Source organism: Glossina fuscipes, unplaced genomic scaffold (assembly GCF_014805625.2).
Source record: "Glossina fuscipes isolate IAEA_lab_2018 unplaced genomic scaffold, Yale_Gfus_2 60, whole genome shotgun sequence".
Taxonomy (NCBI): domain Eukaryota; kingdom Metazoa; phylum Arthropoda; class Insecta; order Diptera; family Glossinidae; genus Glossina; species Glossina fuscipes.
Genome location: NW_023998432.1, coordinates 7809594 through 7836689, shown reverse-complemented (window position 1 = coordinate 7836689; position 27096 = coordinate 7809594). Strand labels below are relative to the sequence as shown.

Sequence of the window (27096 nt, the reverse complement as noted above, 5' to 3'; positions counted from 1 at the left end):
CTTCTGAACAAATTCATTAAGATTGACATACACCTTATAGTTTGGTGACCATACAATCACAGCATATTCAAGAAGGAGTCTTATTAATGCGCGTAGCGACTTAGACTAACTTAGGAAACCGGGAAAAGATTTGGATTCACTTATGACAGGCAGAATCTGCAAATAGAAATTCAATTTTGCATCCATGAGAATTCCTAGATTATTGGACATTGGCTTATCTATGACGATTTACACAACATTTAACAGATGACGAAATACACCTAGGAAGTGTTCATTTTGTTCACTTGTTTAGATTTAAAAGCCTAGCATTACGGTTGTAGCAATTACATTATTCAATGTGATCAATTTGGGGTAGCATACTATCACTTTCTAAGTTAAATGATTAAAAAAAGTTGACATTTCCGGCGAACTTTAAAACATTCGAATTTTTAATACTAGAAGTTAATAAACAATAAAAAAAACCGAAAATCAATTTGACTACCTTGAGGTAATATAACGTCAATATTTTGTATAAACCATCGCAAATCAGTGTAAATTGCATTTGTTTGTTTCCTCGCCTATATATTGCTAAGGTATTAGTCATAGTTTTGCTCTTAGTAAAGTCATGTTGTGAAAGCGAAATGATTACTCGAATAAATGGGTCAAGCTTATCTGTCAATAAACAGTCAAACAGTTTAGGAATAACACTAAGCTTTATGATACCTCTGTGAAAGAAATTTAGATTCCTAACACCACATTTGTGAAGTGGTAAAATTATAAGATTGCTTCCGAAATTCCGGAAATTAACCTTTTCTAAGCCAATTATTAAAAATAATATTATAGTTAATAACGTCATCATCGTAAAGACGAAGAATACACGAGGGTACACTGTCAGGGCCGGGTTAAAAACGTGATATCGGTGAATATAAGCCCTTGAAGACCTTTGACTCCGACAAAGTGATTTGAGAAAAATTGTCAAACCAGTTTAATCCGTGCACATCATCATTCTCACTATGGCAAGTTTCAAAAATATCTTCAAAACAATTACATACCTTCGCTGAGCTAGAAAACTCGCTATTATTATAACAAATGAAGTATGGAAATTTCTGTGAGAATTGAAATTCCTTCAGGTCGCCTGTTCATTTATTTTTCATTTTATGGACATGGGCATCATAGCCTTTTCTATGTAGTGCATTAAATTTATAATGTTCGGCACAATACAATACGTAATCAGTGGAGAGGCCGCCTTCTTTTGTATTATCAAAAGAGCCCAAATCTTATATTTCCAATCGCCTCCAACTCATCGTAGAATAGGTACACTTAAAGAAATTTCAGAATGCCATGCTTCGTGTTTGAGCGTACAAACATTTGTCTATTCGCCAGCAGATTTCAATTGATTTTATCCAATCCATATGCTCTGTTCAAACCGTGCAGGTAAAAGAAACGGCTAATTTTTTGACTACGGTCTATACTCTCGTTGTTTCTTCATGTTTTAAAATCTTAGTCTAGATTGTTACCATGAGCACTTCACTACAGTAAACGTCAGCATACGAAAAGACCAAAACCTAACTTATAACTGGCTCAATTCGAAAAACATGACTGATTATTTTCAAAAGGAGAATATGTTTTGAAAGTATCAAATGTTCGTATACTTATCTTTGTTGTTAGTGTATTTCTTCCAATAAAATTATGCAGATACGATAATAACCATTTTATTACGGAAAGTTACTATATAATTCTTCGTTTTGCATTTACGTAAGATAAAGTTCTACATGCTTTAAGAACTTTAAAATTCTCCGGTGGCATTACCGTCTCTATTTTTGAAGTTTGTGCTGGAAAGTTTTATCAGCTATCCAAATATCTAAATTAGTTTTAGTTGTTTTCGTCTTAAAACTGAAAATGAGCATTTAATTCACGGCTGTAAAGGCATCATTAATCTCACCGCAATTTCTACGTTATTCAAATATATACGTACTTATAAAGAGATAATTTTCTCTCCCGAACACAGTTTCATCAAAGGCCGATAAACTTCAAAAAATCTCCTTGCGTCATTTTGTACTTTTCATAGCGCTTTCTCCCAAAATTGACATAGAACGTTTAATAGAACAAAGCACGAACATTATATTCTTGTCAGTAGGCATCGGCTTGTGTTCTGAGTAGTGCGTGTTTTGTTTTTCGTCTGCGATTTTTTAATTGTCTTCGGTGTTTTTTTGTGTTTTACTCGTGTGTTTTCTGTGTTTTTGCAAAAACTCATTATCGCAGATACCATATTTGCTTTTGTTTTCTGTAAATATAATAAAAAAATTCCAAAAAAAAAACATAAAAGAAAAATAAAAATAAAATATTGAAAATCATTGCCGTTATCCTCAGCGGTTCCCAAACCTTCTCAAGTGAGTTGTTATTTCACAATTAATAAATAATAGAAAACCATAAGGCATAATGATCTCGGGGCCGCCAGATAAAAACTCAAATAATTTCATCTATTAGCGGACGTATCCCCTCAAAGAAAAAAAAATTAAAAATTCCGACTTTCAGGTGTTGCCAATCAGTAGCATCGTTCCTATTGACAAAAACTATGTTGTGATTTCTCCAACTAATCCTTCCATAACAATTTCGCAAATCAGCCCTTTTGCTATTAAAAAAGCAATAAATAGCATTACAACTTATACAGACTCTATATGAATTCTACGCGATGGGAATTTACTTGTCCTCGCTGGGAACTCGCGCGCAACCTAAAAGCACATAAAATCGAAATCATTAGCTAATTTATGTGCTACATCCGCTACACTGATAAATTGAACTCGGTTAAAGGCATAGGTTATGCCCCATGCTTAAAGCAGATGAGGAGTGACTGAAGTCTGAATTCACCAAATTAAATGACGATGGATAAACCCGCTCCTCTATAGGAAGAATTATGTAGCTTGGTGCATATGTAAAGTAGAACTCTACATTCCAAATCCTAATAGATGTAAAAACTGCCAATGCTTGGGTTATACGGCAAAAAGATGCACTAGTGCTCCATCTTGTGCTAACTGTGATCTCCCTCCACATGCTGAAAGCTGCAACGATCAACACTCGAAGTTAGACAAACAATGCCCACGTTTTATACAAATGCGTGAAATTCTAAAAATTAAAACAGAATAATAAGCCTTTAACTCCAACTCCTTCCTATGAAAAACCTGTTCAATCATCAACCAAAAATTACATTGCCAAACCAGTTCCATTGCCCGCCAAAGATAATAATGAAAAAATCAAAACAACACCAAATATTGAAAAAATTTAAACAACAACTCATACGCCAAAATCTAATAAATTAAATACCCCAGAATCACCAGTTCTCAACTCTACTCAACAAATTACAAGCTGTAATGAATCCAATCTTTCATCTCTCAATCAACCTTCAATTTCAAATTATTCACGTGCGCCCACTCGTTGCGCTTCAAATGTACCAAACCACCTAAGTACAGATTATTCAGCTGGTAAGAATAAATCATTCACGAAAAATTCCTATAGTGACCTTCTCGGCGGAGACGTTGACATGTCAACTTAACCTTAATTCCACTCTGCTTCCATGTCATTACAATTAAATAAACCTTTTAAAATTCTACAATGGAACATTAAGGGACTTATTAATAATTTTGATGAACTCCGTACACTCTCAAGTGATTTTAATCCAACCTTTTTATCGCTTCAAGAAACCCATTGTAGAAGCTCTTTTAATCCTATTCCACCCAAATCATATACTGGATACTTCACGAAGGCTGATCAAAATTCATATTTCAAACAAGGAGTTGGTGTTTTTATAAAATCAAATATACCTCACAAACGCATAAATTTTAGCTCAAACGTACAAGCCGTAGCGATACAAATAATATTAAACATAAAATTTACAGTGCTTTCGCTCTATATCCCACCTTCGCAATCGTTTTCTCAGCAAGAACTCTACAATTTATTCTCCGTATTTCCACATTCTCACATATTGATTTAGCTTGTTGCTCTCCCTCACTTCTTCCTTTGGTTTCCTGGTCTATTTCTGATGATCTGCATAATAGCGATCACTTTCCAATCATAATCGATCTTAAACTTTCATCGTCCTCTGTTACTCCAGCAAAACAGGCCAAATTCCTCCTAGATAAAGCGGATTGGATCAACTACTCCAAACAGGTGGAGTCATTCTTGAATTCAAAGCCATTTAACGGGAACTGCAACCATGATGCTGCTATTATGTCTAAAGCGATTCGCACGGCTGCTCATCTTTCTATTCCTCAATCCAACACCTCTTTTAAAGGAGCTAGGGTTCCTTGGTAGAACAACACGCTTTCGTTTTTGAGGAAAAATAAAATGAATCTATGGCACCGCTTTAAGAGATACCCTGATCAGGATCATTTGTTATTATACAAAAAGGCCAATGCTCTATTCAGGAAGGAACTACGAAAATCAAAGGCACTTAGTTTCGAACTTTTTTCGAGAGGAATTCACAGGAATACATCAATGAAAGTTGTCTAGAACAAAATCAACAGACTTAATGGGACTTCAAATCTGAACGAAATCTCTGCCATCTGCAATCCCTATGGAACTTTAACTGACGCAGATGAGATTTCTAATTACTTTGGAAAAGTGTGGTGCGAATACTTCTCTGACAACAACTTCTCCAGTGCTTTCATCGAAAATAAAAAGACTCCAATATCTCTTTCAAATAATATCGATAGATGTGCCATATTCCTGGAAAATTGCGTATCTACCTCAGAACTTGGAAGTTGTCTCTCCAATTTGAAGGGGAAGACACCTAGTCTACACCGCATTTCATACCAAATGATCAGTGCTATGTCTAAGTGTAGTAAAAAGAAATTACTGGACCTATATAATACGGTATTTATGACTGGCCATAGGGTATATACCCTACATGTGGAAACTGGCAACAGTTGTTCCAATTCCAAAGTCAAAAAATATTTCCATCGCATCGGACTATCTCTCTTTTATCTTGCCTCTCAAAGGTGTTGGAAAAGATTATGGCATCTAGATTATCTTAGTTTCTTGAGTCCAAGATACTGATAACAAAGCAACAAGTTGGTTTCAAGCGGGGTAGTGGGTGCATCGACGCTCTGTTACATATTGATTATTTTACAAGCAAAGCAATTTCCGAACGAAACCATGTAACAATTTTTTCAATTGATTTCGAAAAGGCATTTGACAGAGTTGGTCTTCATGTTATTTTAAGACTCTTGAAATCATGGAATGTTGGACCGAAATTCTTCAACTACATCAAATCATTTATGTCACATCGGCGGTTCAAAGTTAGAATCAACAATCATATCTCTGATTCCTTTCCGCTAATGGATGGCATTCCGCAAGGATCTCCTCTTTCTGTCACGCTTTTTCAAATCGCCTTCAACGAAATTAGTAAAATTCTTTGTCGTGTACCAAGAGTGGAACATTGTCTCTACGCAGACGATGTGTACATTTTTACAAAAGAAAAAGATAGCACCAAGGCAATCAAAATCCTCGAATCTATTGGACGAGAGATCTCCGTATGGGCAAACTCGTCGGGGGCTAAAATTTCCATACAAAAATCTAAAAAAGTGCACTTTTGTCGAAAGCAGATATGCGATGCAGGAAATCTACTGATGCATATTAATGACTTACCAATACTAAACGTGAAGACGATGCATATTCTCGGGCTCACTTTTTCGAACAAATATCGTTGGAAAACACACTGTCTTCGGTTAAAAAATTCTATTTTAACAAGAGTGAATTTCATATAATACGTTGCTTGGACAAGCCATTCGCATATTAACACTATTGCTTATCTTACTAAAATGCTTGTGTTAAGCAAGATTGACTACGCTTTGATAATTTACGGCAATAGCTGCAAATCTAATATCAACATCCCTAAACCGGTCTATCACCAAGCCGTGAGAGCAAGTTGTTATGCTTTTCGGGCGATGCCCATAAATAATATTGTAATTTAAACTGGTCTCCCAACTTTAGAAAATAGACTTTATGAGTCCCCAAGCTTTTTAATTCAAACAAATCTATTCTCGGTGATAACGTGAGAAAGATTATTATTGCGAAGAAAATTCCAAAGTCACCATCTGCAATTGACTATTGTTTGTACGTCGCAAAGGAGTTGAACATTCTCTTAAAAATTTTCCGCTCTTTTGGTGTTGAACCTCAATGGATTTTGAAAGACTGCTCTTTTGACATTTCGCTGTCTATGCACAAGAAAGAAAATACACTAAATTACGTCTTCAGGAATCTGATAGCTGAAAAAACTCAAATATTGGAAAGCACTGGTTGGAATCTTTTATACACAGACGGCTCAAAATCTTCTGGTCTGCCTCCTGCTTGTGCCGTGGTTGATGCTATAGGACAGGTTCTTCTCAACCACATATTTCACGAAAGTACTTCAACTTTCACAACCGAAGCCAGAGTTATCCTTCACGCTGCGAACCTTTCCCATAAAAACAAACTCAAAACTGTCATCGTTACTGACAGTTTGTCTGTATTAAAAGCTATACGGAATCCTTCGACTTCAAGATGGAGCACCATCGACAAATTAAGGAATATTATTACAACATCCGACGAAAAAATTGAATTGTTATAGGTACCCAGTCATATCGGCTTCCGTTAACCCTCAATTAACTCCACCATTATATCCAACACATGTTGAGAAAACCAAGATCCAAACATTTTCGAGAATTCGCCTTAGTCATACACTTGCAACTCATCAATGGATCTTGAAGAAGTCTTCCTCCCCAATCTGCAGTTGTGTATAAACTCTCACTAAAGCACATTCTCTGCGATTGCCTTAACTTTTCCTTGACTAGAAGTATTGTATTTGGAACGACTAACCCTTTGGACATTCTAAAATCAGCTTCAGAACAGAATATCAATTCAATATATTACTTTATTAATACTACTAAGCTCATTATTTAACGTTCATTTATTTAAATTAGAGCCGATATCTGTGTTGCTAGTGTTCAATGTCTTTTTTTTCTAGTCTAAGAACTTCATTAGTCTGATGGTATAATAATAACAATAATATATTCTTCTGCTTGGAAAAATGGAAAAAATTGACTTTTTCTTATTGTACGGGGCTGGTCAGAACTACTCGAACATGCTGCAGCTGCTTTGCCTCCTAGCTATCACAGTAACTCACTTGAATCTGTCCATATATTATTCTTACTATTTGCCTTACATAATCTTGGTCGATATCCTATGCAGTGTTTATTAGCTTACAAACCCACGTTTTCAGTAAGAGAGCGAATGTACGTTGTAGAAAATAAATTTTAAAAATTCTTTGCGTAACTAGTCCATTTCAATTAATTAACCTGAAACGATGTGCACTCAATTATGAGCTTTATTATTGGTTCATGTTGTCTGCAGCAATATATACATATATATATATATATCATTGTTTTTTTCCGTCTGAACATTTTCATAACTAGGTGAGTTTTTTCTTTGTTTTTCTGCTCTTCTTTTTTAACAGTTTTTTTATATATCCCCCCTAAATTTATCTTTTTTTTTTTTGTTCCTTTTGCAGTAGTATATGATGATTATTTATATCCCCAGAAAAAGAAAAAACTTGGTATGATTTACAAATTCTGCATAGGTTATACAGAATTTCATTTGTATTGTGAATTCTACATAAAAAAGTAATCACTATTACATTTGCAATTTAATTTCAATATCGAAATTATATAATAGCACTAAGGAGCACCTATTGCGAACACTTCAATTTTTCCCAATAATCGGTTGCCAAACTTTGCTTGCTTACGTCGAAACAGATACAGTTTTGTGTTTATTGGCAGTAGGCACTGGTGTTTTTCATTCCCGTTTGTTAATTGATTTCTGCTTAATTTGAAATTTTTTATATCCTAAACCACTGGTAGTACAGGATATATTCCGTCTGTCTGTCTGATGTCTGCCCACACATTTTTGTGTTCAAACCATATGTGGCAGCTTTCGAGTTATTTAAATCGAATTTAGTACCTAAGGACGAATTGTTTTGGAAAAAAGGTATATTTTTTAATATTTTATGATGAAAATGAGGCTATAGTAACAATGTAGCACAAAAATTAGGCGCAGGGTGGTTGTATCACTTAGGCCTATTTTTTTTAACCCATCATATACAGGGGCTCTCCTAAATAACAGGTCCTTCTATGATGACAAAGTCTAATTTTTAGCATTTTATGACGAAAGCAACTGAAAAATAATAAAAATTTTGAAAATTAAATTAAGTTTACCACGATAGTTGCTGTGTTGACCATTCCATAATGTGAAAAGTATTCTTTTAAATAAAAATAGTGTATAATTTTTGGTTTATTACCACGAAAATGAATGAATGATGATATTATGCGAAGTGGTCTAGAATCACCGCCCTGATTGTAGTCCTCTTGGCCAATTTTTAATTTAGTTTAAGCAGAAGAGGTTTTTACCTTGGCATTTGTATTAGTGTCATAGATTAGTTGTATCAGGGCTGGTTACAAATGCTTCTTCTTTTAAAGGCAATAAATGAACAGCGCTACGTGCATTGTATGAAAACAAACGATATTCAGCATCATATGTAATATATAAAATATATAAGGGAAGGGAACACTCAACGTATGTCAAACTTAAAAAAAACTCTATCCAAAATGATAAAGACGAATAATTCAAGTTAAATATAATGTAATTTACGAGAACTGACGAAAAGCCAGTTCAGCAAATAATGTGCAGAATGAGCTGTGGGGTTAGTACAATCCAAAGTAGACTGTTATTTAAATAACGACTGCAGAAATCTTGGGCTGTTGTTTATGGATAGAGAAAAGATTTTTTCTCTTCGAGGCAAAATAACATGAATATGAACCTAATTTTTACTAATACCTAGTTGTGGGCATTAGTGATTCGGCTCAGCCGAATGTAGCCACTCTCCTACTGTCTTACTTTAAAAGTTTTCGTATTATATTTTGAAGACGTACAGCTGACGTACGTTCAGTGGGTTACTCCGAACTTTTCTCACTATCAAGGGAAGATGTACTGACTGCAATGAAAGATTATCCAGACGCTCAGGAAATTTTACAAACTTTGGGTCGTAAACGATTAATGGAAGTGAGATGCGTGAATAAAAAGTACGCAAAGTCGCAAACAGACAAGCAAGGAGGAGTTGGTCCACGGAACCGTCAAAAACAATTGAGTTATGTTACCATTCAAAATGATAATTCCGGTGAAAACGCAGCTTCAAAGAAGGTGGATGATAAACTGAAGAATGATGTAAAAGAGTTAATTAACGTGCTTAAAAAATCGCGGTGAGCCCATTTAAATATGTTATGTTTGTTTTTATGTATCTCTATAAAATATGAATTTCAAAATTAGGAATTCTCGTTTACGTAATGAAGCGATAGAAATGCAACATATTCGAAACTTATCTCCAAAGAATTGCAGGTCCGAAATAAGTCAGATGCCATGTGCGTTTTCGGAAGAAACAGACGAGAAATTGGAAGAGAAAATCGAGAAATCTAATTATACTTCTAGTCCAATTGGGGCAGGTTTACCTCTATTGCAAAGATTGCGACTATTAAAGGAGAAACAGGTTTGTACTATCCTTTTTATTATATTTAGTTCTGAAACGGATAATTTGGTTAACATAACATTAGATCAAAATCTCTTGCAATGCACGTCACTAACAAGATTGTATTTCTCTTCATTACGTTACTAAAGTGAAGAGTAGTATTGCAATTATAGTAAATTAAACGAGTATCCGTGTCTGCTGTACGGACTTCGGAGGTTCGATGTTTATACTTTCCCAGATCCCTTATACTTAGAAGGCCAAATGACTTATTTCATGTTTTCTGGACTGCGTTTATTTATTGTAGTATTATTACCATATGCGCCTAAATGATTAAATAAAATTCTCAAATATTTGAGAAGTTCGGCTCCGTTATGTGAAAAAAATGCTCTATTAAAAATTTCGTTCGCAAACCTCTCCGAAATTTTTGGAGGGTTTTGAAGATCTAATGGTGTCTTTTAAAATTCAATCCTTATTTTTGTAAAGATAGAATCATTTCTAATTACTTCTTTGTAGTGGCAAGAAAATTCGGAAAGCCTTTGTCTTATTTGGTACTTGCTTTCAAAACATCTTTCTATTATTTTAATGACTGTTTAATTTTTAGACATTATTTGCAAGAGTACTCGGGTTTGGACACAGTTAGCCGCGAACATAATGTCTCTTCGTGCCAGGCATATAAATATATAGAGATGGTAGTTGTGACAACATTTTTTGAAGGGACTTGGGTTTTCATTTGTTCACCTTCAGGAGAGTAGAATAATTGCTCCAATTGGCGATCAATTCAACCTTAATATCGCAGATGTACATCAGTAATGAAGATTGCAAGCGTAAGTTATTGCGCGCACTTAAAAAAGGGTGTTGCGTTAATAAATAATCGATTAAAATCTGTGAATTAAAGATCTCAAATTTTAGATTTGTTAGAACTGAAAGTAACAGTATCGTAATCAAGACCTCTTCCAAATACATTTTCCAGTTCTTGAACTAATTTTATGAGAAAAAAGCACTTCAGTAGAAATTATTCATTGAATTTGAAAAGCAGCCCAGTAAAATGTTTTTAACAAAATCCTAAAGCCTTCTTTAAAATCAACTTTAAATCAATGTTTCTTGATTACATGGTCTTCTATTGATATTGGATTGAGACTTGGTATAAATGTTCATTGGGACCATTTTGGAATCGGCAGTAAGCTTGGCGTTGTGATATTCCATTTTTTTCTTGTGTCACATTAACATGCGTGTTTTCCGATTTATCACAATTTTATTACTTTTAATTTTTCGAACGTGTAAGTGGCAACACATATGAACGCCCATGGAGATACTTCGCAAAAATACGCAAAAAGAACTCCATAAAATATATACATTCTTGATGCAAATGTTTTCTTTAATTCAGTTGATAATATGGTCTCAAATTTGTAACGCATATCTTAAACTGGGTAAGACTCAGAGCTTTTTAAAAAAGTTCATTCTAGTAATTGGATACTCTTATACATTACTAGAACACCTATTCTTTGAATATCAATACAACAGCGGCAAAAACAAAAGATTACTTGCTTGTACCAAAAGAATAATAGCTTTAGCTAGTGGCAGCCAATACAACCGATGATGTAACACATTACTATCCGGGTGCTCCGTGTGTAGTTTTCTTATTCGATTTTCCGTGATCCTAAACCCTACAAATCCGCGTTTCGTATGTGGTGATTGGAAAAATATTATATGTTATAAGACTCAAAAACATTATATATTTTTTTATTTATTTGTTGTCTATGGATTTGAAGGTTGGCGTATAACATAGATAATTTTCGATTGCTAATTTCGATTTAGGCTTTATAAAGAGTACAAAAAAAGAAAATTGTAAAAGATTTAGCTAAAAGTTTGCAGCTATTTCGAAAAATTGTGGAAAAAAAAATATCGTCTCTTAAAATGTCTTTTTTTTGTTGAGTCCAGTCATAAATACAGTCAAACCTGTTTTTGTGCGGTATTTTTTCATGCGCTTTTTTTTTGTGCGATTCTTTTTGTGCGATTCTTTTTGTGCGATTCTTTTTTTTGTGCGGTATATGAATATCGACACATTGAATTTCGCCGAGAGGTTAGGTCAATCTGAACTGTGTTGGCATCACTTTTTTTGCTATCAGTGTGTATGTACACTTTGCAACAGCCATTTTCATACTTAGTGCTGGAAAGCGGTCTGGCCTGAATGTGTCATTAATAGAAATGTAACCGACACCACGTCCACTTTATCATCAGATATCATTGCGCTAGCACATCAAATCTGCGGAGAAGGTTTTGACTCTTTCAGCGAAAATGATCTTATTGAAATGATTGAGGACGAAACCGTAAATGATAGTGACATTATCAATAACTTAACAGATCATGAAGACGGACAAGAAGAACTGGAATCTATTACATTTTAACAGAAAATAAATCAACTCCAGTATCTTCAAATGACGAAAGCGATTACGAACCAGTTCATAGCAAAAATATGCGCGTTTTGAACTACGACGAGTAGTATTGAATTATGTACATTTTGAAAATTTCTCCTTGTTTAAAATTAGAAATTAAAATTTTTTTAAATGTTTTAATGTGTAATTTAATTATTTATTTTGTTTGGAAAGCACTTTCTTGCTATTTCGTGAAGCTTTGACATATTTTCTAAGTGAGACTTTTTTTATGCGGTCCCTCTCTACCGCATAAAAAAAATTTCTTTAATATGCTGTGAAAAATTATTTCTTATAGCTATTTATGAAGTTTTTGAATATTTTTTTTGTGCGGTTTTTTTTCTGCGGTCCCTATCAATCGCACAAAAACAGGTTTGCCTGTATCTCAATAAGTTTAAGCAAAGGAAAAACGTAGCCAAATGAAAAAGGAGGCTAGTACGGCTAACTTTTGATTACAAAAACAGAAAAAGCTAAAAGAAAGATAGTCATTCTTATGTATGCATAAAAGTATTTGTGCACATAGCTTAACGTACCTAAAAACGAGAAACCAATTTAATTGTTGGAATGTCTCAGATTTCGGCATTCTTTATCACTATTAATTGACAATGCCTAAGCTTATTATTATTGACGCTAATGCTGAGGTTCATATTCAAGGAATTTTCTAAATGGTGGCGACCCAAGAGGACCAAGCAAGATGTTTAGTGAATAACCAGACTTTCAATAAGTAAATTTAATTTTTAGCGTTATGCGAAAGTTTTTTTTTTAAGTCGTAAGAAGATCTAAATTTCATCTTAGTCAAATAGTATTTAATATCGTAAGAAAATTAAGCCTCTATTTTTTTTGTCTTGTTCACATATGAGGCTTGGTTTCTCAACCGGAAGTATTGAAAGCTTATTGTCATCGTTCTACAATACATTAAATCTAGCTATTGCTGCATCTGCTCCGATTAAGCAGCGCCAAACTCGAAGCATGTGTCCCCCTGGTTTAATAAGACAAATAAATATTAAAAGAATAGAAAAAATACGCTATTCAAAAAATATTTAAAAAGTGGCTCTGCACTCGACTATTTCGCTTACTTGTTGGCGAGGCGTAGATTTAACCACCTCAATCACCATTATTACTGCAGATACCTTCAGTTCATTAAATCCTCTCTGTTTGCTAATCCTAAATACTTTTGTAAATTTGTTAACTCTAAGAGAAAAATTTCCACATATCCCTTTCATGTTTCTTTTAATGGCTCTGATTCCTCGGATGATTTTGAAATCTCAAATCTGTTAGCTGAGTATTTCCGACGAAACTTTTCGATTGCTAATTTCGATTTATCAGCAAACTACCCATATCCTATAACTAAATCGGTTTCAATTCCTAACTTGGTTATTTCGGAAGATGATGTTTTTAAAGGGTTGAGTTCTCTAAAATATTGTTGTACGCCAGGACCTGATGGAATTCCATCATGTGTGCTTAAATCTTGCGCGGTCGAGTTATGTGGTGTGATCTCAAAGATTTTTAATCTGTCCTTGAATTTAGGTGTTTTCCTTTCGCTTTGGAAGAGTAGTTTCCTTATTCCTATCCACTAGAGTGGAAGTAGACAATTTGTTGGGAACTATAGAGGCATAGCCAAGTTGAGCGTCTTGCCCAAGTTGTTCGAGTGAATTGTGACTCAGCATTTGGCCTTTGCCATTAATTCGTATATTTCTCTGCACCAGCACGACTTTCGGAAAGGGCGATCTACAGTCACTAATAGTGGTTCTCGCACAGATCTGATATAAACTGATTTAAGCAAAGCGTTTGATATGGTTAACCATAGGCTCTGGCTTCCCTTTCTATTTAGTGAAATGGATAAGCTCTTATCTGCACAACAGATCCTTCAGTGTTTTGTTCAACTTTATCACCTCGGATGAATTCCCCGGTATATCTGGCGTACCTCAAGGCAGCCACTTCGGTCACATCGGTAGTTAATTCCAGCCAGGTCTTAATGTATGCGGATGATGTGAAACTGTTTTGCTCCTTCTCTGTTGAATCGCAATCATATCAGCTTCAAGGAGACTTGGATAATTTTGTTGCATGGTGCTCTGTGAATCTTCTGAAACTAAATCTGAGTAAATGTAAGAAGCTTTCTTTCTCAAGAAGAAAGTCATTCATTACTCAGTATTTCATAGATTCGCATAAGTTGGAGGACGTCGATTCGATCTCAGATTTAGGCGTTCTATTTGACCATAGGTTACGTTTCAACTTGCATATTGAGCTCTCGATAAGCAAAGCTAGATCCGCGCTTGGTTTTATAAAAAGGTGGTCCAAAGAGCTTGATGATCCCTACATTACGAAAAGGCTGTACGTGTGTTTGGTTAGACCCATACTCGAGTACGCCTCTGTTGTGTGGTCTCCTTCATATAGGTGCTATGTAGAATCAATTGAATGTGCTCAAAAGCTATTCTTGCTGTTTGCCCTTAGAAATTTGGGTTGGGATCCGATTGCCTTTCTTCCTCCCTATGAAAATAGGTTGCTTCTGCTGTCCTCACCGTCTCTTGAGAAACGTAGATTTGTTCTTAGTGTTTCCTTTGTAATCAAAGTAATAAATGGTGCTATTAACTCGCCTGCATTACTTGGTGAAATAAGCTTTAATGTCCCTAACTGCTTCTCTAGGCACTTTATCTGGGTTAAGGTTAGTCAATGTAAATTTAATTATGAGCTGTTCAATCCGCTCAGAGTCGTTTGCAAGAATCTAAATGACGTCTATCACTTATTCTCATTATCGGACTCCTTAAAGTCCATTAAAGCAACATTGCTTAATACGCGTGATTTACCTATGTCGTACTTAAACTAGCTTTTATTCTTAGAAGTCGTTACAATTCGAAAATGAATTGTTGTTAAATATTATCGGTTGCCAAGCTTACGCATGTTTGCGATGGCATAGGGGTTCATTTGCAATTTAGTCCTGCACCGGTTGTAAGTGTGGCTGTATGCTGGTTGTGTACATGCTTTTTTTCTTTTTTCTCCTTCTTATTTGTTTTATTGTACCTATACTAAGATTGGGTGAAGAATAGGCCTAGGGACAAATCCCCGATCAGTTAATTAAAATTTCGTCCCACCGTGGTTCGTTAAGGAGTAAGTGCGTGCAAATTATTTGATGTAACAGTCCTAGAAGTATCTGTGAGCAATATATAGAACACTTCCCACATCTCCAGAACTAGCTAGATCAACTATGGCACATGCGCTTACTTCACAGGCGCCCATCCTTCTTCAAGTAGCAGCGCAAAGTTGTCCTAAACTTTCCACAGATAACAAGGTTATTTATTTTTTGTTACAGTACAAACTACAATTTTTGGGATATGATCCACTGGAGGTGGAATCAGAAATTTGTACGTACTTTCAAAGGTTATGCAATGCGTATTCTAATCTAAGGAAAGCTGACGAAGCTATGAAACTTCGGTGAATCTGAAAATTTAGCAAAGAAATGTGAGGCAGTCATTGAATAGGATGGTAAAACCATCACTATTATACCGCAGCTAGAAAATATTTTGCGCATACATTTTAAATAAGCCAACGAAACAACAACAACTACAACTACCGAGGATGGAGAGTCCATTGTAACCACAATATACAAAAAAAAAAAATTGTAGCGGAGTAAACGTTAAACCATACCTCTTCTCAGTACTACATACTAATTAAATAAATTCTATTAACGTAATGTAAAAAATGTCAATACCATTTTGCGGCATTATATCAATTGCAAGCTGATTAGGGAATTCCGATTTCAATTGTTAAGGAAGACACTGTGATATTTGCTTGTTTTTCGACGTGTTGCTGTTTACTGTAGATCATTGCGTTGACTTATTCTAAAAAAAGTGAATAACGTGTTTTATTTGCAAATCCTGGTATTGACTTTAGTACATGTGAATTTTGTTTCCTTTCGGGACAAATTTGAAAAACACATTGTTGAAGTTAGCATTGTAGGTAAGTAAGCAGTAAAAGTGTTTGTAATACTGGTAACTATATCTAATTCTTATCGCTTGCGAAAGATTTTGGAAAAAAAATTTCTTTAGTTCAGGCCATCCGTTAAAACAAGAGCGAAATGACAAAATCTGCAAAAATTCAAAAGAATGAAATGGCACGCTTTACAACGCAGTTTTATGTATCGAATGACTGTACTCTAACAAGGTATAACAAAGCGAGCAAAAATTAACAAAAGTAAGCAATTGGTTTACTATGCGCAGCACAGTTTATAGAGACGATAAAACAACTACTAAAATGTGCATGGTCTTCGATGCCTCTTCAAGCGAAGCAGGGTTTATTTTTCTAAATGACCGTTTAAGTTCAACACTTTGGTGAACAATTTTAAGATTTCGATCGAATATAATAAATAAAATAGCGATAATAGCATCATCGAAAAGGCTTTTTTGCAATTTGCAATAGCGAAAGAACATCACGACTCGCAGCTTGTGTGGTACAAATCAACTCCAATATTTAAACAGAAGCTTCCTGAAATAGCGGATTCCGTATGACGAGAATAACATATCGTGCAACGTCTAGTCCATTTTTATTGTCGGCAATCAACATCGTCTCGGAAAATATGATCACACTCATGGTACGATCTGCAGTAAATTACGACAATCGGCATACCTCGATTATATAATTATGAGTGTTAGCAGTCAAGAAGTATCTAAATGTATTTTTGAAGTTGCAACTGAGATAATGAAAGGTGCCAATTTTAACTTTACTATATTCGGTAATAAACAATGAGAAATAGAGTAGAAGGTTTTAGGGGTTATGAACAGTTTATATTATTGACAAAATTTGAGACTACAAAGCCATGTTTAATGAAAGGAATCGGAAAATTCTACGATCTGGTGGGGGTTTTAGCCCCTTTTGCTGTAAGAGTAAAATTAATTACTATAGAAATTAAAAACTATAGAAAAGGAGAAAACGGAATGAGTCCAATTGTTAAGCGGCGAAATTTTGCACAGTTTTCAATCTTAGTTGTAGAAGATACCTGTCACATTCCAGCGAATCAATAAAACACGTTCTCATTTTTGCAGATGTTAGCCAAAAACTTTTTAGATAGATGGCTTACGCTCGACGTATAACAAAGGATGGTGAGATAACAACAAATTTTATATATTCCAAAAATAGAGTAAGTACACTGAAACAAAAGTGTAAGGAAGTCACCCTTCCAAAATTGGAATTAACGGCAAGACTCAATAAATTTCTATTAAATTCATTAGATTTCAAAGTAAACTCTAATATTCTGTGAACAGATTTGTTAATAACGTTAAGCTGGATAAATGGACAAAGTAAGCAGTGTAAACCATACATCAGGGCAACTGTAAGCGAAATAACTTAATCAATATCTACGAGTGCAGACACCGCGATGGAACAACAGCAGGTTGACTGACAAGAGAAATCAGCGCAAACGAATTGGTTAACTCCCAAATATGAAAATAAAAGCCCTTGTGGTTGGGCAAAAGTGAATCTAATTGGCCAGAACGAAAATTTATTGAAAGACCATTAAATTTAAACGTCAGGATCCCAGAAGTTGATGTTGGAAGATTCACTTCTCTTATTGACACTGAGAGGTTTAGTAAGCCAACACAACTTCTGAGAAATAAATCTTACGTATTCCGCTTTACAAAGTGTCTCATTAAGAGCGAATATAAACGAGAAAACAAATAAATAACTTGAAAATCTTACAGCTAGTGAATTACAAAAACCAGAAATGTACATAATTAAATGTGAACAAAGGAAGAAGAAAAATAAAAACTGGCCAAGTGATTTAAAATTCTTATCATTAAAAGCTAATTGTAGGCTACCTGAAGGCGAATTTTGCAACGTCATAAGAAATGCAATTATTTTACCGAAAAAATCGTACTTGGGTTAGCTCGATGCTCATAGTAAACCATATCACAGCGGTACTTTACCAATATTAGCATTCATTAGGGCTAAATATTGGATTGTACAGGCGCGACAATTGATAAAGCCAATTCTGCAGCGTTGCATGGCGTGCTTACGGTTTCATGAAAAGAATGCAATCGAACCGTGGACGGTATTACCTGGCGAACGCTTAGCTACTAGCATACTTTTAGAAACTGCAGGCGTTGATTTTGCTGGTCCTCTATGTAGCACTTCAAGATATTAAAAATAAAAAAATGTGCACATTATACTTTTTACTTGTGCAGTTATATAAACCGTTCATTTAGAATTGGTTGAGGATATGAGTATGAAAAGTCGAATGTATTTCGGATAACGCAAAAACTTCTAAAAGAGTAAACTTAGAACTTAGAAAACTTGAACAGTTTTTAAAATGCAGTGCAGTATAAATAATGACGACTAGCCAAAATATTATAAGGAAATTTATTCCAGAACGAGCAGAACGGTGGAATGAATTTTGGGAGCGTCTTGTGAGAAGCGTAAGAAATTGTTTAAAAGCGGTTATTGGAAAATTAAAGTTGCTTTTAGATGGCCCAATAACACTTTTAGCGAAAGTCGAAAGTATTGCGAATACCCGACCAATAACATATGTTACTAGCTATCTCAACGATTTGGAAGTATTAACCCACCTCATCTTTTAACTAATTGTAAATGTATCTTATTCTTTATAGAGATGAAAATCGATGGATTAGAAATAATGCAATCGTGGTGTGTACGACAATCCTTCATTAAAAGTTGCTTGAAGCGTTCGCGTTACAAACATTTATGTTTCCTAATATCCATACATCATAACAGAAACGGTTCGTCTAAGAACGTGAAGGTTTGAGCTTCTTTCTACTTTATGAAGGCAACAAGCCAAAGCTATTGTGACGGTTTAGGAGTCGTCAAACAAACGTGCCAAGGCCGAGATGGCCGGATAAGAGCCTGTGATGTCCGACAACAAAATCAACAAGTCTTAAAGATATTAGTTTGGAGAAAAAGAAATCCATTATTTTTTCGGTAGATGGCTGCACTGATAGATTTCTCGCAAAGTATCGATCAAACAATTTCATATTTATGCTCGTTGGAAAGGTGACATTTCGCAGTAAAAAAAATTCTTTTGCTGTTTTTTGTTTGGTGCATTCAGTTGTGAGTTACAGCGTGTTAAAAATGGAAGTGAACAAAGAGAAAATTCGGTACATTTTACAGTTTTTCTTTGACAAAGGCGAAAATGCAAGCCAGGCGGCTAAAATTGTGAATGGTGTTTATGGTTCCGATACTGTAACAGCCAATTATGTGCGATTTTGGTTTCGTAGATTCCGTTCAGGAATTTTTGATGTTAAAGATGCAACTCGCACAGGTAGGCCGGTCGTCGAAAATGTCGATAAAATCGGAGAAATGATCGAAGTTGACCGGCATGTTAGCAGTCGTAACATCGCCCAGGAGCTAAAAATCGACCACAAAACAGTTTTAAACCATTTACACAAAGCTGGATTAAAAAAGAAGCTCGATGTATGGGTGCCACACCAATTAACAGAAAAAAACATGATTGATCGAATTTCCATCTGCGAAGCCTTGGCCAAACGGAATGACATAGACCCCTTTCTTAAACGGATGGTGACTGGACATGGTAATGGATCACATACGATAACCCTGTGAGAAAACGATCGTGGTCAAAGAGCGGTGAGGAACCTCAAACAGCCAGGAAGGTTTTGCTATGCATTTGGTGGGACTGGAAGGGGATTGTTTATTATGAGTTGCTTCCATATGGCCAAACGCTAAATTCTGATCTCTACTGTCAACAACTGGATCGTTTGAAGATAGCGATTGACCAGAAACGGCCAGAATTGGCCAACAGGAGAGGTGTCGTGTTCCACCAGGACAACGCTAGGCCACACACATCTACAGTGACTCGCCAGAAACTTCGGGAGCTTGGTTGGGAAGTTTTAATGCATCCGCCATACAGTCCGGACTTGGTACCAAGCGATTATCATCTTTTTCTTGCATTGCAAAATTTCTTTAATGATAAAAAATTGGAATCTAGGGAGGATTGTCAAAATCGACTACTAGAGTTTTTTGCAAATAGACACCAGGACTTATATGAGAAAGGCATTTTGAAGTTACCTTTAAAATGGCAACAAATCATACAACAAAACGGTGCATATTTGACCCAAATCGGACAATCCGAAGCATGTTAAATAAAGTCCTGAAGTTCATAAAAATAATGGATTTCTTTTTCCCCAAACTAATATATGTACAACTTTTGTATCCCTTAGGGGTGTTAGCACCGTGGGGGAAGGATGTAGAAGATAATGTATGATATTCCACACATTTCATTTATTTAACATGTTCTTTTAAACCTATTCTTGTTCTATTTCAATAAGAAAGAGAACATGTCATACATAACAAGTTGTAATAAAGTTTAAGGCTGTTTAATGATGAAGCGTTCAAATATTTATGTTTAATATTTGTTTACGGGAAGATTCTCTATGACTCCTTCTCAAAGTGTTAATGAATGTGGTTTAACAGTTTAGCCCTATGCTGCTCGGCTGCAGTACGCCAAGTCTATCCGTCTTTTATAATGCCAAAGTGTGTCGCCATAAGACGGTCACTAATCTTAATGGTTCAGGCGGATTGAACGCTTTGTGTTCTTAGTGAGCAAAACGCTTGGTTGAGTTGCTTTATGAGAACTGCTTTGCTTTATTTTCTTAGGCACTATTTATACTAAATTTTTACACTAAATTATTCTTATCTTATTCTAAATAGGATTGTAATTGCTTACTAAATTATCCTTATCACACACTAGATTATTCTTATATAAACAGAATTATCACTGTTTACATGCGAAGTGAAGTGTGACATTTTATTTTATCAAAAGGGTTATGCTGAAGTGGCATAATTTTGTCACACTTCAAGTGGATGCATACGATAGTATGCGATCACACTACACCCTTACCGTTTTAGAGAGAAAATTGTTAATGTGTTGATAGACGTTAACAATTTTCTGTTATGAAAGAGGATTTTAGACGGTAATATTTTTTTTTTTTTTTGATTCATTGTTTTGTATGCCTAGTTTTTAATTGTATTTGGTTTGTAGTTCTAAATTTTTATAATTTTGTATTTTTAGGCTTAACTAGGTTTGGTTTATAATTGTTTATTTCTTAAATTTAGTTTACATTTATTGTATTGTATCTCTTAATTAAATTTTTATGTACAGTTTTTGGTTTATCTTTAATTTGTATTGTGACATTGGGTTCTTCTATATCTATTACTTCGTATGGTCCTTTATAGGGTTTATCTAATCTTTTCCTGTTGTGTTTCTTTAATAGGATTTGATCTCCTATGTTTATATCGATTGGATTAGTGTAATTTTCTTTTGATAGTTGTGTTCTTGCTGCTTTTGCTTTTTCTAAAAATCTTTTAGCCTTTTCTAAAGAATATTTTAATTTTGTTGTTAGCTCATTTATGTAGTTTTCTGGGTTGTATGTAGGATTTGAATTTAATATTGTTTCGTTGGGCATGTATGGCATTTTTCCGTATATCAATTCAAAAGGTGTATATTGTGTTTCTACGTGAGGGGTAGTGTTATATGCGAAAGTGTAGTATGGTATCAATATATCCCAATCATTGTTTGTTGCAAAGCTTAAAAGGTATTCGTTAAGAACTCTGTGATTTCTTTCAATTGTACCTAAGGTTTCGTGGTGGTAGGGGGTTGAGAACTTTTGCTCGATATCTAGTAATAGACAAATTTCTTTTATTAGTTCATTGTTGAATTCTGTTCCTCTGTCAGATTTTAATGTTTTAAATTGGCCATATTTGAGTATTATCTCTTCTGTTAAAATTTTGGCAATTGATTTTGCGCTTTTATCTACAATAGGATGTGCGATTATATATTTTGTTAGTTCGCATTGTATTGTTAATATGCATCGGAAATTATTGGAAGGTTTTATTGGTCCTACTGTATCTATACTTAGTGTTTCAAAAGATGTGGACGGTGTACCTGTTATTGTGAGAGGTTCTTTTGTATGTTTTGTTTGTTTGCTTGTTTGGCAAATGTGGCATTGTTTTATATAATTTTTTATCATCTTGAACATATTGCGCCAGATGTATTTTTGGCTTAATTTTTGGAATGTTTTTCTTACTTCGAAATGTCCTGAGTATGGGCAAGTGTGGTATTCTACTATTAATTTGCACTTTTCTTCATCATCATATATTCTTTCTCTTTCTTTGTATTATAATATATTTATGCGGTTTCTTTTAATATTGTTGAATTTTTCTTTTAATATCTCTTTGGATATGTATTTCAATATATCACCATGTAGACTTAATGCATAGTCTAAGAAATTTAACTTGTTTAGTTTTGATGTCAATTTTTCCAAGAGCGCATCGAAATGGTCTGGATATTCATTGCATCTCATACGTGTGTAATTTAATTCGTTAACATTTTCAATTATCATATCTTTTATACCGCTTTCGAATTTGAATTCTAATTTTCTTGTGTTCTTAATATCATTTATTGATGTGCATTCCCACATATTTTGTTGTTCATTGTGTGTGTGTTTTCTTTTGCCGATTTGCTTCTGGTTATTACCAGTGTCTTTTTTATCCGTTCTTGGTCCTCTTCTCTGGATATTGGAATCATCTCTTTTAATATATCAGAATTTATATTTATCCTTGATAAGGCGTCAGCGTTAGTGTTGCTTGAACCTTTTTTATAAATTATGGTGAAATCGTAGTCCGATAATTCTATTCTTATTCTGGTTAATTTTGAGGTAGGGTTTTTGTGGGAGAATAGTGCTACTAATGGTCTGTGATCAGTTATCACTGTGAATTTTTTGCCGAATAAGTAGGGTCTGAAATGTGTTATTCCAAAGTGGATTGCGAGTAGTTCTTTTTCTATGATGGGTTTGTTTTTTTCGTGTTTGTTTAGATATTTGCTTGTGTATGCGATGGGTAAGTCTCGACCTATTTCTCCTTGTGATAGTACTGCTCGTAAGGTGTAGTTTGATGCATCAGTTGTTAAAATGAAGGGGTTATCGAAATTTGGATATTGTAATATGGGTTGGGATATTAGTTTGTTTTTGAGTTCTAGGAATGCCTGATTACATTGGTTTGTCCAGTCGAATTCTTTTCCTTTTTTCAGGAGATCGTTTAGTGGTTGTGCTATGTTGGCAAAGTCTTTTATAAATTTCCTGTAATAGTTGCAAAATGCTACAAATCTTCTTACTTCGTCTGTGTTTTTGGGTGGGGGTAGCTTTTTATTGTTTCGTGCTTAGCGGGATCTGGTTTTATGCCTTCGGGTGTTATTAGGTGTCCTAAATAGGTTACTTCTGGGTGTAGGAAGTTGCATTTGGATGGATTTAGTTTTAGATTATATTTGTTAAGTCGTTCTAGTACTTTCGTTAAATTTCTGTTGTGATGTTGGAAACTACATCCGTGTATTATTATGTCGTCTACGTATAAAAATGCTTCGGTGTCTAATCCTGATAAAGCTATGGTTGGACGAAATTTTTAGTCCAAATGGAAGTCTCGTGTACTGATAGTGTCCGTTTGGTGTTGAAAAGGCGGTTAAAGGTCGCGAGTTTTTGTTAAGTTTTATTTGATGAAATGAGTTTGTCATGTCCAAAGTGGAGAAATATTTTGCGAGTTGTTGATGGTGTCTAATTTTATAGATTGTAATATTTTTTGGAGTCGTTCTTCATTATATTGGGTGTGTATATTGGTGTTTTGTATAATTTGGTAGGTATGGAGTGATTCGGTGTTGATATGTAGATGTTGTATTGTGACTTCTTTATCTAGTGTATTTAATATTTTAATGTGTTTTTGTCCGTTTTTTGGTATTATTGAATTGGCAAAAAATATTCCTTAATCTATTTTTCTATATAGTACTAAAGCGTCGATGTCTATTTTGATATTTATGGGGACTATGGTTTCGCATCTCGGAAGAAATATGCTGTTTTTATTAAGTATTTTATCGTATATGGGGAGTTGAATTTGGTCGTCGTGTGTATTAACTGTAAGAGAGAAATTTTCGTAATTTATATTGCAAGCATGCTTGTGTAGGAAATCTCTTCCTATGATTCCATCGGTTTTTATCGGGAAGTTCTGGTTTACTAGTTGTATTTTATGTTGAATGATTCCGTTTCCTAGATTTATGTACAAATGTGTGGTTCCCATTGTTTCTATACGTTCGTTGGTTATTCCTGTTAGCTTAATACATTCTGCGTTGTTTAGTGGGTAGTCTTCTAAAAGGTGTGCTTTGCAGTGGCTGATGTCTGCTCCTGTGTTTAATAGAAATGAAGTTCTGTTTTTGTTGAATTTTTAATATCTAGTAATATATAGTTTGATAGTTTTGAGAGGGAAAAGATATGGGAGTTGGTTTGTTTTGTGTATTCGGTGGATGCCTGGTTTAAGTGTTTTGTCCCGAATTCCGGGGCATCATTAAGGAATTCGGGTGAAATCCGTTTCCCTGGTCTTCAATTGCGTGTAAGCGGTGATTTTGGTTGTTGTTTCTTTGATTCCTGTTATTATTTTGATTTCGATAGTTGAAATTCCTGTTATTTCTATTAAAATTGTTGTTATTGTTGTTGGTATTGGAATTATTATAATTATTGCTATTAAAATTGTTGTTATTATTATAATTCCTGTTTTGGTTATTATATTCTTGATTGTTTCTTTTTGGATTATTATTATGGTATTGCTTTGTGTTGTTGTTAGTGTATGAGTTTCTGTTGTTGTTGTAGCGATTGTGTAAATTTTTCTTTAAGTAATTTATTCTCATTACCTGGGAATTTGTTTGGGTCGCACTCTCGTATTGTAGCGCAATATTAATTGCTTCCGAAAAGGTTTTTGATTGGGCCGCAAAGATAGTGGGTTTAATATAGTCATCGAGACCGTTTTTGAATATGGTTAGGGCGTACGTATCGTTGATACTAGTAATGACGGAATGACGGGGTTGGGACCTAGTTCTTTGATTTGGAGATTATTTAGATCTGCTATTATGTGTATGTTCAAGTGTGGTTTTTAATTCTTGTAGTGTTGTTGGGATCTCATTTGCAAGGGCGGTTTGGACGTTTGAGGATAGTTTGCAGTAAAAGGTATATTCTTTTAGTTGTGGTTTGGCCTCTTCTTTTAGGGTTCTGTATATTATTTCAACAACTTTGAAAAAGCAGTTGATATCTTTATAATTGCCGGTGAAAGTGGGTATAGATTTGGAAGCTGTTTCTAAGTTAAAATCCATTTTTGGTTATATTATATTATCTGTTTTGCTGGGGTTTATATCTTCTAGAGGATTTTTGTTTTTTTTCAATTTCTAATGCTTCTTTTGCAATTTGATATTTCTTCTTAAATGTTTCTATTTTATTTATTAGGTCTGGTTGCTCTGGTTTTGTATTAGTTTCTACTATGGTACGGACTCTGGTTCTATAGTTTTCTAACTCTTCTAGTTTGCTATCGATAGTTTCCTTTTTATATGTTTTGCTTCCTAGCTTCTTAAGGTTGGAAATTATCTTATCTATAAAGATGTTGATTTCATCTATTCTTTCCATTAAAAATATGTATATGTTTTTTTTTTTTTTTTTTTTGAATTTATGTATTTAAGTTTTCAATATGTGTTTGTATCTTTTGATATTCTTACAATGTATTTAATTAATTTTCTTTATTCTAACATTTCTAAAAAAAATCTTTTTTTTTTTTTTTGAATTGTTCTGTTCATCTTTTAAAGAAAAAAAAATTTTTATTTTTTTTTTGACATATTTTTTAATTTAGGGTGGGATTATTGTCTGGTCGGCTGGTGTGGGAGGTGTGTAGTATGTTGGTAGGATCTGAGCTTCTGTCTCGAAGTTTGACTGTTGTCCTCGGGTGGAATTGTGTGTAAAATTTGTTTGGGCGGAATCGAAAATTTTGGCTGCCTTAGAGGAATCGTGTTGGGAAAAATATTTTTTTTTTGGAATAATAAAAAAATTTTTGCTGCCTCAAAAAAAAATAAGGGCAGGTTACTGCGTGGTTTGCAGGATCGCCATGTAATAAAGTTTAAGGCTGTTTAATGGTGAAGCGTTCAAATATTTATGTTTAATATTTGTTTAAAGTAACTGTTCCCGAACTTCCAGTTTAAAACTTTGTTGTAAGTTAATATTAAAATAATAAGTTAGTATTGAATAAATAGCGAAGCGTAATAGTCGACGGCCGGAATTAAAAGTGTTAATTAAAGAATACGAAAAAATTCCTTACATCATACGAATAACAATAAGGTGCGATAAAGTTTATAATTGTGGGCCGCGGTCCACTATTGTGTTTTTTCTTGTTTTGAGTTATAAACAAACTTACTAATAAATCCGTTATATATTGTATTTATTTAACATTGTTAAAAGCCCAGAATATTTAATTTAACATATAATAAGGGCGCTTTTTTGAATTATATGTCTGTTTTTGCCAATGCTTAGTGGTGAAAATTCCAAGTTTACAATATATATTTGTGCTTCACAACTCATGTATCAAGGACTATTTGTTACTTGAAATATTTAATAAAATATATAAAAAAATTACCTATTAATCGACGCTAATAAACTACCAGTTGCTTATCATTTACACAAATGAAGTGTTTACATCTTCTATCCTAACTTTAGTAAGCGTACTAATGCTGTCTTTGTCCAAGTCGACGTTATTAGTTGAAAGTAATTGAAACGTGGAATAAGAATGCGGTTATTCAGGGAAGTTGGATGTACGAATATTGAGTGAAAGATAAACACTGTAAACATCTTAACTGATGAAAAGAAGTTAGCAATATAAATTTTTTAGATTTATTATATTGAAAATTTTGAATAATTTTTATTATATCTGCAGTTTCCGTAACTGTATGATTATTTGAAACATATTTGCTAATAGTTAGAGTTTCTCGGAAAGTACAACTTATTGTAAAAGAAAGAGCTCTATTAAGACATAAAAATAAGTAATTCCATAAGTTATTCCTCTTAAGCATAATTTGTGCTTTGATCTTTTCATATAGTCAATTATATGTTCGTTTATCATAAGTCACCCATTGGCCTCTATAAGAACTACGGAGTGAGATCAACGTGTTAAGTATACCATAGGCCTCGTTAATAATATTCTGAAAGCAATTTATTGCTGTGTCAATAGTGTGTCAATTAAACAGCACGAAATTAAATCTTGCTTGTACAATATGATTTACAATGTTTTTGAAAAGCCAACTATTCATTCCCTTAAAATCGCAAATTC

General features: G+C 34.2%; 1 protein-coding gene across 1 annotated transcript in view; it reads left to right on the top strand.

Moving 5' to 3' along the window:
* LOC119637678 overlaps window positions 1-27096 on the top strand; it is a 204603-nt gene that overhangs the window by 112928 nt on the left and 64579 nt on the right. The window contains exons 13-14 of the mRNA XM_038033873.1: window positions 8934-9266; window positions 9334-9550. Coding sequence (XP_037889801.1) covers window positions 8934-9266; window positions 9334-9550 — 550 coding nt within the window. The remainder of the gene's footprint in view (window positions 1-8933; window positions 9267-9333; window positions 9551-27096) is intronic.